General features: G+C 45.1%; 1 protein-coding gene and 2 long non-coding RNA genes across 16 annotated transcripts in view; 2 read left to right on the forward strand and 1 right to left on the reverse strand.

Annotated features, from left to right (window-relative positions):
* The window catches only part of kiaa1217 (KIAA1217 ortholog), a 100,708-nt gene that overhangs the window by 59,179 nt on the left and 26,992 nt on the right, over positions 1-14,537 (forward strand). For 13 of the 14 annotated variants that reach the window (XM_019869478.1, XM_019869471.1, XM_019869479.1 and 10 more), the window contains one exon: positions 1,675-1,964. In XM_019869478.1, the coding sequence (XP_019725037.1) occupies positions 1,675-1,964 (290 nt within the window). Of the gene's footprint in view, positions 1-1,674; positions 1,965-3,977; positions 4,138-14,537 lie in introns of those variants that run through there. The other variant, XM_019869481.1, reaches the window with a different exon arrangement.
* On the reverse strand, positions 3,782-5,647 carry LOC109515596 (uncharacterized). The gene is made up of 2 exons (XR_002168217.1): positions 5,240-5,647; positions 3,782-3,982 (listed from the first exon to the last, which is right to left on the reverse strand). It is a non-coding gene; the product is annotated as an uncharacterized LOC109515596 (long non-coding RNA).
* On the forward strand, positions 9,167-9,972 carry LOC109515598 (uncharacterized). Its single transcript, XR_002168219.1, has 2 exons — positions 9,167-9,275; positions 9,319-9,972. It is a non-coding gene; the product is annotated as an uncharacterized LOC109515598 (long non-coding RNA).

Consider the following 14,537-nt stretch of genomic DNA (forward strand, 5'->3'; position numbering starts at 1 on the left):
GGGGGGGTCGTTTGGGACCACGGTGCCGGTGACAGACGCCGCATCGTGATGCACCATTTTTTTGGGTTTTTTTTTTTTTGGTGTGTGTGTGTGTGTGTGTGTGTGTGTGTGTGTGTGTGTGTGTTTACCGATCAAAGCTGGGATTCCTCAAAAGATCCGCAGTTAGAACTCAAACCAGAAGGGGAGGAGGCTTATCAAATTTGTATACGTTCTCCTCCAAATTTGCTTTCTTGCCCTTCGTTAAGAAGCTGCCCGAGCGTGGAATGGAGCGTACAAGTCGTATTTACCCGTCAATAAGAAACGAGTTGAACAGTGCGTCGTCAACCACAGAAATGAACCTTTTACCGGTTCGCTTCATCCCGTCACCGAAAGTTTATTTTCCCCTTTCTATCGTTTGATATTTTGCGTGCCGTGTATAGAAGCATTAATCCACAGCCGGTATTTTGGGGAGAAACGGGCCAGGATGATGATGTGTTTCTTGTGCTGTCAAGCGGAGACGGCGTTTCTGCGCGCAAATGCTCGGACGACTGCGAGACGACCCGGTGGGGACAAAAGTGGCTCTTGTCATAAATAGAACCCCCTTCCCGTCAATCGGTTCCCTTGCTAGCGCCGGTTGACGCTTGTTCTTCATCTCTACGCAACTTTTACCGTGGAAATATTGTTTTGAGGAACATTTCAATGCCCCCGCTGTCAACCGAGTCGGAAAACAAGATAAAATAAAACGCCCTGATATGTGGAAGCAAAGTCAATTTAAAAATAATGTTCGTAGTCTTCTGAGCTGCTTGACACTTTCCTATTTGGAGTTAAGAAAAAAAAAATCTGAACTTGTCATGTTCAGCTGCTCAGTCATGCGGTATTTATTTTTGGATCTGGATGCCTGACTAGGTCACATACATTAATTGAACTAGCATTAGCGATAGCGAAAGCTTTGCTCACTCCGGTCAGACGAGCATCATTGGGGAAAAAAAAGTACTCAGTGACATATATGAAGAGGCTCGCCGAAAAGATTTTTTTAATCTTCTGGTCACGTGATCGTTTGCAATGTGAGCCTGAGGGGACTTTGACAGCAATTTCAGTCGACAGCAGGGGGCGGTAAAATGGCAGTGCCCCTGCGATTGCTGAAACCGGATGGATTCATCTGATGAGTGCTTCTTCCGCAAATGCGATATTATTCAGAATATCATGTTAAGACTAGTGGAGGCAGATAGAGTTAACTATTGCGAGAACATTTTTGCTCTTGGGTTCCCCTTTTAACCTTTTCGTGCACCCTGTAAGCCACAGGTGTCAAACTCAAGGCCCGGGGGCCAGATCTGGCCCGCCGCATCATTTGACGTGGCCCGTGAAAGCAAATCAAACATGTTGACTTCAATGATGCTTACTAAAATTTGTACCCAAAATTTCAAATTCTCATATGAAATATATAAGAGAGCTATTGTACGTTTTCTTGTTACCAAAACCCTCACTATAGTAACTTAAACAATAATAAACCATTATTCTGGATTTCCTAATATGGTTTCACAGTCATAACGGCCCTACAAGGGAACCGGTTATAATGTGGCCCGTGGCAAAAATGAGTTTGACACCCCTGCGTGTAAGCTGATAACATGGTAAGCTGTCCACTGTAGTAACCGCTGTCCCTGAAAGGGTTAATATGGACAATTCTGAATATTTCAGAGCAGACCAAGAGCAACCTGAGGGTCACCTCCCCCGAGGACGCCGAGTACGCCACAAGGAGGCAGGCCTCGCCAAATGGGGCGCCCGCTTCCAGGGCAGACGCCAAAAGCAGCGGCCGCGCCGTACCGCGGAGACACACCTTAGGGGGAGCCCGAGGTAGCCGAGAGATCCTGGCCATGCAGCCGCCCGACATGGACAAGAAGAGGGAGGCCTTCCTGGAGCACCTCAAGCACAAGTACCCACATCACGCCTCGGCAATCATGGGCCACCAGGAAAGGCTGCGGGAGCAGGTAAGAGCATCTCTTTTATTGATTGTTTTTTTTTATTTTTTTTATGTTGCAGCCTAAAATGCTTGATTTTGTGGCAGCATTTTGCCAAAATTACATTTGATGTTGGTATTGGGTATCCGTGGAGGCTACCAATACTTAAAACAAAAAGAAAAATGTCCAATAAGTCTTCCTCGGAGGTAGTTGGCCTTTTCCTGTGGCTGTTTGACACATTGTCGAATCATCGTCTGCATTAGCAAGAAAAATGTTTCTTCACAATTTTCTGTCATCGTATGCATTGAATTTTTTTATGAGAGGTATCGGTACTCGAAGAGTGAATATTTGTACTGGTATTGGTCAGGAAAAAGTACATTTAACCCTTTCATGCACCCTGTAACCTGCTAACATGATAAGCTGTCCACTGTAGTAGCCGCTGTCCCTCAAAGGGTGACGGATATATGCATAAATGCTCTTGTAAAGCACGTTTGGTTAGCGCTAGGGATTGCTGTTTTGGGCAAAATTGGCAGAAAGCTCCAATGGTTGATCCAGTTCATTGAAAAGTGGTGACGATTGGATGAAACTGTAAGATTGCATCTAATTAGCAAGGGTTGGTTGGATTCCTATTAAATATTGTGAATTTGTGGACTCACTGTTGTTTGGGACATTTGTAAGAACTGGTCACCAATGGTGTAGTCGCGGGTCACTTCTGTACAGGCAAGCGTAGGTTCACTTTCCACTCAGTGCTGGTGTGAAAAGTTTCTCGATGTACTTCGTAGGCAGTGAAGTGAATGAACTTCCAGCAACTGCATTCGTTTTCCAAGTGGCTGCTTTCTGACAGATTCTTGAGTGGGTTTCACCTGGTCGCGTTGTCCAGTTGTTTGCACCGGCTCACGGCCGACAAAAGGGAGCGGCAAAGCGATTGTGTCGAGCCAAAACAATTGCGGTCGTGGCGACGTTGGCATCAGGCCATGCGGGACCCACCGGGCCGTGTCGTCCTTGGTAGTGGGAAACCTCAAGATGACGTGCTAAGCACTCAACCGATGTGGTGTCGCAATGTTGTGTCAAATCATTCCTGTTACAATTCACGTTATTTGCAAACAAGGTGTTCTAAAAGGTGGCGTGTATTGTACTTCAACATTAAAAAGAACTGCACTGTACTGGATTTAAAAAAAATAATCTTTCACAGGAGAAAGCCTGCGTAAATTCATTAGTCCATTAACACAAGTGTAGATACGTTTTTAAAAAAAAATATATAGTCCTGAATAACTTTTTACTTTATTCTCAAAAAAAAAAGAAGAAAAAGCAACTTTGTTCTCATTATACTTTCAGTACTTTGTAAAAATTTTTCCACACCAAAAAATATTTTTTGTCCTATCTATAGGATTTTTTTTTCCTTTAAAACAATTGGAGGCTTCTGCTCTTTATTTATTATCATCCACCCATCTATCCATTTTTTGATCCGCTTATCCTCACAAGGGTTGCGGGGCGTGCTGGAGCCTATCCCAGCTGTCTTCGAGCAGTAGGCCGGGCACACCCTGAACTGGTCGCCAGCCAATCGCAGGGCACACATAGACATCCAACTATCCGCGCTCACACTCACACCTCGGGACAATTTCGAGTGTTCAATCAACCTGCCCTGCATGTTTTAGGTATGTGGGAGGAAACCGGAGTACCCGCAGAAAGCCCACATAGGCACGGCGAGAACAAGCAAACTCCACATAGAACGGCCGGAGCCGGAATCGAACCCCCGCACCACTGCACTGTGAGGTGGACGTGCTAACCACTGTGCTCCCCATTTATGATGATTATTTTTACTATTATTATTTTAAGACCCGCTGTAGTTTTTGCGTCATTCGAGGGGGATGACAAAAGTGCGCAGTTTGCTGCTGAGTGCAGCAAAAATGGACTATGTCGTTCGAGAGCTTGTCAGACAGGTACGATCAGTCAGCTGCAGCCCGGCCGGGGTGGAGTCACGGCGGTTGGCATGGCGACGCCGCGTGATGTCACCACTGGAGGGGGCTCGCCGTTTGACTTGTCGGAGCCTGCAAAGGGAGAGACACACACAGAGAGAGAGAGAGATAGAGAGAGAGGGGTGCAGGCAACCGGCGATGGTCGCGCGGCCGAGCATGCACATGGATTATTCCATTCTTTGACATGAGCCAAACAACTTTTTTGCACTTCGCCGTTGACCACTGAGGTAAGGTTGCATTTGTTTTCGCTTCTCTCGAGTCTAAGTTGTACTCGGGCGACGTACGCGGACTCGTTTGGCAACTTGTACGCTGGGCAGGTGCTCGTGAGCAACAAAAAAAAAAAAGTTGTTGTTTGGGTTTTGTTTTGTTGTGTTTTTAAAGAGGAAATTGTCGCTTGCGGGTGTCGCAATCATGCGTCACTTTTATTGCGCCGTTTGTACGCAAATCGTTCAGTAGTTTTTGCATTGGGGTTGCAATTGAAATAAACGAGCATTAGGCTCGCCAAAATTGCCACCCTGTTGCCATTTTAAGTTCGCTGCTCTTTTGACTGTACCGCAGTCCGACTTGTTTTATAAATATTTTAGGTTGAAATAACAACATCATTATAATCGTTGTGTGGCGGCAATATTTTTATGCTGCGCCCATAAAAAAAAATGTCTGATGACCTCCTAGTGGTAGAAATGCATTTTAAGAGCTTTGCTAATGATGATGACTGTGTAGTCTTTTAGAAGGTATTGTTTATGACATATTAATAATCAATTTCAATAACTTTTACGAGACGTATTACTGCTATTAGTCGTTGTACTATTATTTTGTATTTATTATTGGTATTTTATTAATGATGTAATTTAATTTTTTTTCTGATATTTTTATGCGATGTCAAAATGCTACTTGATCGATATCTTAAATTATTTTTGATGATTTGTTATTATTATTATTGACTCTAGTATTTTATATAGCGTTTCATTACATCTTATTTATTCTACTTTACATGATTTGGAATTAATTTTATATTTATAGTCACGTTTCCGCTTTATCTAGCAGAATTTTTTTTTTAATTGACCATGTATTCCTTCATTCAATACATCAATTTGCTTTCTTATATTTTCCATCTGCGTGATTATTCAAGCAGAGCCTAGTCGAAGTTTTATCCCACGGCAGCGTCGAAAGCATGACAACCATACAGGAAGAGCAACCCCGCTGGCGACGGTGCGTGCCTCGCGGGGGTAGAAAAACAAAACAGTCTCAGGAGGTTTGAGTTACAGAAGGCGGAGAGATTCAGGAAAGGCCAAGATGTTATCGCGGATATAACTTTGTCCAAATTCTCACCTTGAGAGTGTTTTATTTAAGTCGTTGATGTGTTTGTCTTCTACACAAAAGCCAATGGTTTCATTTCCAGGCCATGAAAGACACGCATCAGTGGAGATGAGATAACATCCCACTGGCAAGACCGCCACCAGCTAACAGCAACACAACCGCCTGAGCGCTCACACACACACACACACACACACACACACACACACACACACACACACACACACACACACACACACACACACACCCACACGTTCCTTCCTTCCGCCTGTGTGTGATGAGCCGTGAATTCCGAGGTGAATAGTTTTGTCTGACACAGTTGAGCGGCCATTTTAGACCGGCTACGGACGAGTCTCAGACCCCCAAGACATGATCATCCATTGGTCCGTCAGAGCGGGTCAGGAAGCCATTTGTTTACCTGTGCAGAGTGGCAGGTGAGGCTGTATGAGCTGTCATTGCGCTGCGTTCGAGTGCAACCTTCTGGGCAGGACGCAATGATCTGTTTTTCTCCGGTGGGGCGGGGAGTCTTGGATCAGGACAATCGCGATGTTTGTGGTTTGGGGCTTGTTTTTTGAAAGGCAGTTTAAAATGAGTTTGATGGATCACCAAAAGCAGATTGCGAGCCGCGACGCACCAGGCAGAGGCAGAGTAGCACTGTGTTTGTTTACAGAGTAAACTACTCGCTAGAGCTCAAGGATGTCGCATTTCTCGTACCTTTCCTAATATATTCCGTGTGAAAATTTGGTAGCTCAACCTCTGTACCGTACTGCAAAAAAAAAAAAAAAAGAAGAGCAACTTTTTGACTAGCTGAAGTGGGTCACGGCCCAGCAGTTGCGGTGGGTTGAAAGGGTTAAATTGAAATGCTGGTGGAAGTTTGCATGGTGTCATTTGAAATGAATTAAGAAGTTCATCATAGTGCCCAAACCGTGTTGCCATGATGCCATGTTGCCAGAGGCTGAGCTGCACTGTATTTGTTTACACAGCACACATGTGGATCGAGAGCGAGGCAACTACAGTGTCTGTACCTTATCTAATGTGTTCCAGGTGGGAACTCGGCATGCCTGCGTGCTGTGAAACAGCCAATGTTTGTGATCAATTTTACCCTGTAGTCAAAGTTCCTTTTTGTGATCAAATATTGATGCATTTGCTACGAACGGCACTGAGGTACAACCGGTTTTTGTGTCTACAGTGAAACCTCTTAAGTCAATTTATTGTCAAGTTTGGAGATCTCTCTTCAATTTGATGTGTTGTGAGAATCCCCCCCCCCTCATTTTTTTCCACAGCTGACATTAGAGGTAAATTAAGCAGACGGTTTGGTGGTGAGTATCTGTTAGATAGCGCTTGAGAAATGATCATCTATCGATCCATCCAGTTTCGACCGCTTATCTGAGGTCGGGTCAACAACTTGAGCAGGGAAACTCAGACTTCCCTCTCCCCAGCCGCTTCTTCCAGCTCTTCCTGGGGGCTCCCGAGGCGTTCCCAGGCCAGCTGGGAGACATAGTCTCTCCGGCGTGTCCTGGGTCGTCCCAGGGGCCTCCGACCAATGGGACATGCCCGCAACACCTCACCAGGGAGGCGTCCAGGAGGCATCCTAATCAGATGCCCGAGCCACCTCATCTGGCTCCCATCTGGCTCCTCTCAACGTGGAGGAGAAGCAGCTCGACTCTGAGCTCCTCCCGGATGACCGAGCTTCTCACCTTATCTCTCAGGGAGCGGAGGAAACTCATTTTGGCCACTTGTATCCGGGATCTCGTTCTTTCGGTCACGACCCATAACTCGTGACTAGAGTTGAGGGTAGGAACGTTGATCGACCGGTAAATTGAGAGCTTCGCCTCTTGGCTCAGCTTCTTCTTCAACGCGACAGACCGATACAAAGTCCGCATCACAGCAGATGCTGTACCGATCCACCTGTCGATTTCCCGCTCCCTCCTGCCCTCACTCGTGAACAAGACCTCCACTTGGGGCAAGATCTCATCCCCGACCCAAAGAGGGCACTAATTTTCATCCCAACCGCTTCAAACTTGCCTGTGAACTGCTCCAGTGAGAGTTTGAGATCCTGTTTCGAAGAAGCCAACAACCCCCTCATCATCTGCAAAAAGCAGAGATGGTACCAGAGCCCTGGCTGTGTTTGGAGGCAGGTCCGACGATATCCAGTCGGGACTTCGCTGCCTCGCACAACAGCTCGGGCTCCTTCCCTGCAAGGGAGGTGACATTCCACGTCCCTAGAGCTAGCTTCTGTAGCCAAGGATCAGACCACTAAGGTACCCGCCTTTGCCACCGCCCAGCTCACTTTGCATCCGACCTCTTTGGCCCCTCCCATAGGTGGTGAGCCCATGAAAAGGGGGACCTACGTTGCCTCTTCGGGCTGAGCCTGGCTGGGCCCCATTGGAATAGGGCCTGGCACCAGGCACTCCGACCAGCGAGCCCCGACCTCAAATGGCTTGACTTTTTTATTTTTCGAAGAAAATATCAATTTGACAAATCGCCTGAGACACTAGAAGAGCTAATCCTGACTTGTGTTGCAAGACTAAACTCGAGCTATGAAGGCTGCGTTCTACGGCAAAAAAAAAAAAAAAAATGCACACTGGAAGGAGCTCAGACCCGATTAGCTTCTCTGATTAAGACACTTGTATTGTGTCATGTTTAAAAAAAAAAACAAAAAAAAACTGTAAAGCCGTCTGGCTTGACTCGTTATCATTGGCGATCAGATCGAGGCCAATCATCGGACCTTCTGTCAGGAGGGGCTTAACCCCAGAGACGCGCCGGATTAGATGGGGGGGGCCATCGGCGCCACTGCACGCGCCGCTTGCCCTCCGCAGTGCCGCGCCCTGGAACTCCACCTACCCCCCACCCCCAACCCAAGGGGTCATGGCAGGCACGCCGTCAACTTTTTGCGCCGCTTGTTTGCGGTGTTCCAAGTCATTAAGACGGCTTCTGCTCCAGCTTTTGGCAGCGTAGCTGCGATGATTGGAAACAGACGCTTTGCTCGGGACCGCAATGACAATCATTCCTGTGCTGGCAAAAAAGGAGGACAATAAATGTTTTTTTTCCTGCGGGGAGTCGGGAGCTCATCCCCAGGGAGCGGACTGCGGTGTCTCTCTCTGACCTTGACGATGATGAGCATTTAACAGGGTCTTCGAGTCCACACAAAGAAAAATGCTTTTGGTCTAAAAGATTATTTGCTGTCCATTGTGCGGATACGAAGTGTGCTCTGCTACAACTATGGAAAATTGACATTGTGCTTGCTTGTATCGAAAGAAAGATAGAGGTCCCCTGGAGGCTGCCCACTCAGAGTGTGAAATCACACAACCAAGTAACTCTTTTGTGTGTTGCCCATTTCTGAAAATGTGTTTGTGAGTACGGTACACGGTGAAATGAGCCAGTGGCGGTTTCATGCCACAAACTACTCTTGTTTGTTCATTTATTCCCACTCGTAAGTCAATATGACTCCATTATGAATCCATAAAAACATGACATTCACCATCCCCTGAGGTGTCATCTGTACATGACTTGGGGAAAGTTTCGAGCCTGAGGACACTGTAAAACCGCACCTGTAAATTTTGACAACATGGCCGTTAATGACCCTCATGTATATATTAACAGTGGCATTCAAACATAAACCAAAGTGGTTTTTTTTTTTTTTGTGGCTCTGCATCTTCAATTCTCAAGTCTTTGCCTGCCGCCCCGACATCTGGACTCCACCTTGAGCCGAAAGTATTCGCTTACTTCAAAAGGCAGAGCGGAGACAGAGGATGTTGGGGGCTGTCTGGATCACACAAAATTGGCATTGAGTCGGTTGGAATCGTTTGGATTCAATCGCATAGAAATTGCAGAACACCTGGAATCCGCCGAAGTTGTAAATTAGGTATGTTAGCATTTAACCCCTTCATGCACCCTGTTAACCTGATCACATGATAAACCGTCCACTGTAGTAACCGCTGTCCCTGAAAGGGTTAATAAATTGTGATTTATTTTTGTATTTGACTATAGATGTCAATAAATTAGTTTTATACTCAGCTTTTTATCCTGCTACCTATTAGCATACCAGTTGGTATGCTAACAGCTGGTAAGCTGTTAAGCTAACACAGGAACAGTTCCTGTGTTAGCTTTGTTGAGTTTCAACAAGCGCCTGCCGATATGGCACAGAGTGTAATCTTTCTGTGGCTAACATTTTACGAGTGAGAATAAATGGAGTAGAAGATTCCCCTCGATGATATGGAAGGGAAACTGCACAAACATGTGCCATGGTACAGTTTGTTATCTTTCGTCGCTTGTTACTTTGATAATTTCAGGGAACAGAACGGAGCCTTGACACTGAACACGTTGCATTTTTAAACAAGATGATTCGCGAATATTTTACTTCCTTTCTCATGATATAAAATCAACCCTTGTTTATCCTCTCTGAAAGAAGACCATCCCCTTTTCACCTGAGTAGACCTTTTCACATCAACAAAACGGTGTGAAATATGAGCTTCGCCCAGTCTGAGTGAATGGTTGGGTGTGCTTCTCTTTGTATTCCACCGCTTTGCACTATTAGCGTGTTGCGTGTTATTCTGGACGAAAGCAATATTATTAAAGGGCAAGTTCGGACAGATCGCAGCGCCGTCACCCCGTCAGCAAATAGTTTGCGTTTACGTCTTTGGTGGATGGTAGCGAGAGAGGGAGTTCATCACAAAGCCAATGGTCTGCAAATTTTTGCTGCGCGCGAGGCTCGACCTGTTACTAACTGAAACATATTTGGGAGACTGAGAAAAAAAAAAACAATATGGGAGTGATTTCATGCCTTCAACCCTTTCCAAAAACGTACATTTTCACCAGAATAAATACGCTTGCAGTAAAGTTTTTGTGCGTATGCGAATGCCTGCGTCTGTGCGCATGTGTTATGGCGATCACCTGCTGAGTTTCTTGCTTTGACTACGGTCTTATCTCCATGGGATACGAGTGGTATCTCTTTATCTTCGGACACCCGAGATCAGTGCCCGAGCCGAACACGGGTTTGAGTGTTGAAAGGCTTTTTGAAAATGCACGAGGGGAGCAGGGTTGGGCGGGGGGGTGCTGAGGTAAACCAGAAAGGAAAGAGGCAGGAACAGTTGTAGAGAGAGTGCTACAAACGCTAAAACAACACCCAGAGGAAGACCCAGTTTCCTCTGGACCAGGGGCTTTCCGTTCACACGTGGAAGCGTGGAAGGAGCTGGTGGCTCGAGGTCCACACATTTCTAGTCTGCTCAATGCTGCATAGTTTCATTTTTTAATTATTTTTATTTAGAAAATGTTTTTTTTTTTTTTTTTTTTTTTTTGCGTTTATCTTGTCTTGAGTAGAGTATGAATATTTTATTTATTTATTTTTTTGCTCTCAACTCATCCTACTCGATGTTAGGATAGCAGTTAACATTTACGCGATTTGTCATTTGAGAAAAAAAAAATTAAATCGTATGAAAAAAAATCAACAATGATAATAATGATAACCTGTAACCTGATAACATGATAAGCCGTCCACTGTAGAAACCGCTTTCCCTGAAAGGGTTAAAGTCTTTGGCATATGTCTTTGCGCTTTCTGTGCTCGGGGTTGCTAGCGTGTTGTATGTTAGCATGCCAATTGCTACCATGCTAGCATTTTAGTGATTTGTCATTTGGCAAGATGTGAACTCCTCGGATCTGTCTTAGGTCCCTTTTGTACTCGGGTTGCTACCTTTATACATATGAGCATGTTACCAATTTTCAGTTTCCAGTTTGAGATGTAACTCGGGTTGCTATCTTGTTTTGTCATGTCAGTGTGCAAGATGGCAGCAGTCATTCATTTTTAATTTTTCCTTTTAATTATCTTCCGTGAGCGAATTTGTATAGAATACCAACCCTGTAAAAATGTAAATAGCAGAGGTAGTGAGTGCTTGCTGTTCCCAGTGGCAGGCATATCTGATGGTTATGCAAACTTGACCTCCTTGTAGCTCGTTCGGCAAAGTGGTTGATGTCTGCCCGCGATAACCGCCACTAATTTGTGTACGCTTGAGAGCGTGAAATCGATTGGTCGCCGTCCCCTCAGACGTCGGAAATGTCATCGAGGTCGACAGGCACTCTATTGTCTGTCGTTATTGTTCAGATCTTGAATGGCCGGCACACACACACACACACACACACACACACACACACACACACACACACACACACACACACAAAAAAGGACCATCCAGAAGTCGCGTTCAGCCGTGACACTCGAGACTTGAGAGTAATTCCCACTGAAGACACAAATTAACGAGTCAGCGCAAGTCAGAAAGTCCATCAGGGGAGTTCGAACTGCAGGATTAGAAGAGGAATGCATCAGAGGAGGAAGCCACAAAGGGAATGGATGACGAGGGGATTTGGCCGTAATGTCATTAAGGAAGACAAAAAGGTCTGAGCAGCAGGCAGCAGGCAGGAATTCAAGCCCTGTCTGCTTGAGTGGTAGAAACTTTGTAGGTGTTTAGGCCAAAAATGTCAATGCATCTCTTAAATGGAGTGAGACTTGGACCTCTGCCAAAACTGAACTGTCCTCATTTGGATCAGCGGGAAATTAGACTGGTAGGAACTGCAGAATTCAGTACCTTGACCTTACCTATCGTCCAACTTTCTAAAGATCTATATACAGTTTTGCCAACGAGCTTATCTATGCTACAAGCATCTCACCAGCCTATTCTTTCTTATTTACCGACTCACCTATCTACATTGACCTTCTCACCTACTTGTTCTGTTTACCATCTCTTGTTGTCCACGCAGCTGCGAATCTTATGACCTCGATAGGTACAGTCTTGCCAAACTTTTTGGGTGGAAATGAAAAAGCTACTTCAGTTCAACAACTCTCTTGAAGTCTTTCTCGCTGGAGGTCAACTGTCTAACTCAGACCAGCTTGCTCATCTTCCCATGCCTCTCGCTCATGGACAGATTCTGCTGTACCAGATAAGCGCTTCAGATGTGGAAATCCTTGATCAAGTCAGTTAAAAAAAAAAAAAAAAACTGCTGAGATTCGTTCGCACCTGCGGTGAAATTCCACACGGGTGATTTCTTCTGCTCTGGTGCAAACCATATGTAATGTTTTTCGCATGTGCCATGAGGAATGTGCATCTGACACATGGAGAATATGATATGAAGGCATGAAAAGACCCTTTTGTTCAGTTTGCAAGTCAGGGTTTTTTTTTTTGGGGGGGGGGGCAGCTCAGGAAGTAACATGCGGGTCCCCCAACTACAGTCAGCCCTTGCCAGTTAGCGGTTGGCTTGTCACATACCGTATTTTCTACACTATAAGGCGCACCTTCAATGAATGGTCTATTTTAAAACTGTTTTCATATATAGGGCGCACTACATTATACATTATAAGGCGCATATAATAGAAGCTACAGTAGTGGTTGCAGTTGCGCTATGCATTCACTAGATGGTGCTACGCTAAAGGCAATACAATACAATACAATACAATACAGCTTTATTTATATAGAGCCATCACAACCGCCGCAGCTGTCACAAAGCTATGAGAACCGGTCACAAACACGGACATGAAACATATAAATGCAAATGGCCTGACAAAACAATAAATGAAAGACAAACATTATGAAGACAATTGATGCAACAAAAAGGCACACAAACCTCGTGGGCACACATCCACAAGGGGCTAAATATCCTTCGAAGTCTTGCTTGTCTCCTTCTTCCTTCGTTGAGTCAGTCGTTCACGATGCTTTTGGTATTATCTTCGTTTCATGATGCGCTGAGCTCACAACATAGTTGTCTGTTTGAGTGTGTGTGGGCGAATGGATTTGTCAATGAGTGTCGGGCAGAAAGAACCTTTCTAGGTTCCAATTGGTTACTACTAATAACCACTAGATGGCATAGGAACACTAACGGGGAAGCAACTCAATGGGGAATATAAAGAGATTGCAACTCCATACATAAGGCACATCGGATTATAGGGCGCACCGTGTTGTGTTGCTGTCACGTTGTTCTGTGTTTCTGTCATAAGTTTTTGTTTGTTACTTTGGTTTCTTGTGGTTTTCAGGACTTTGTGTTTTTGATTTAGTTTTCCCATTGTACCCTTGCAAGTGTTTTTTTTTTCTTTCTTTTTTTGTTCAGTACTCCGTGGTTCTCTTGCTTCCCTTGTTTTTTGGGTCCACGGCCATCACGGACACATGACAGCCCTGACTAATCGCTAATCGAAACGTCGTAACTCATGTCAAGGAAGTATGTTGACGTGATGCATCCTGACTGTTCTGACAATCTCTCCTTGTGTTGTAAGATGAGGTTAAAATGATACTATTAAATGGGTTGTGGTATATTTATAGTTTGAACTATTAATATAGGCAGTTCAAAACATTTTGGCGGGCATTAATTACTCGGGAGTTTGCGGGACACGGAAACCTTTTCCCAGACCGTCGTGCTTATTTACGGTCATTAAAGTGATGTATTTTGCATCGTCTTGAAATAACTAACATGCATCAATTATATTTACGTCGAGCACTTTGTAAGGTGGAAGGAAAAGAAATTAAGCGCGCCGGAAGAGAAACTAGATAAAACGGACTTCTGCAATGCAGCGTGTATGCGTTTTGGAGTGAGGAGGCTCACAAAGAGACACGCATGAGCGAACAGCAGCCATTGTTTCATAAAATGTGACCCCTGCCCAGGACATCCTGGAAACATTTCCGCCGCTGTGCTCATGTACGGCTGCCTGCGTCACCTTATTTGTATGCTATTCAAATCTCACAGGTCAGCGCATCGGCTCATTTTGAGCATATTATCGCAACACAAAAAAAAAAAAAAAACTTTCATACCTCCGACCCGTCAGCCGTCTGATGGACGGACAGACGGACGGCCTGGTGAGACAGGCCAAGATGGTTCGATTTAAAGAAAATTGCTGGGAGTAATGGCGGCTGCCATCGGGAGCCTGCTGCGTGGGTATTATGCTGTAATGTACCCGCTGACAGGCTGCACAAAACTGACTGCGGACTTGCTCTTACGTATCGAGATGCGATTTTTCAACCATGTACTACTGTACTCCGTTATTTCAGGGATGCTACATTGTTTCATGGCTACATAACTGGCAAGGCCCAGATGTATGGATGGTTGGTCAGATCATGAATGCATGCATGACGAATGGATAGATGGATCAGTGGGAGATGGATGCAAGGGTCACTGGACGCTAGATGCGTTTGTAGATGATAGATGGCCGGGCAAATAGTAACAGTACACGGATGGATGGATACATGCATCAGTAGCTTTATGGTGCGATGCACTAATGGTATTTTTGTATTATTCTTTGGGAGAATTTCAACAGTTGCAATAAACGGTTGCAAGGCAT

Source organism: Hippocampus comes, unplaced genomic scaffold (assembly GCF_001891065.2).
Source record: "Hippocampus comes isolate QL1 unplaced genomic scaffold, H_comes_QL1_v1.1 scaffold165, whole genome shotgun sequence".
Taxonomy (NCBI): domain Eukaryota; kingdom Metazoa; phylum Chordata; class Actinopteri; order Syngnathiformes; family Syngnathidae; genus Hippocampus; species Hippocampus comes.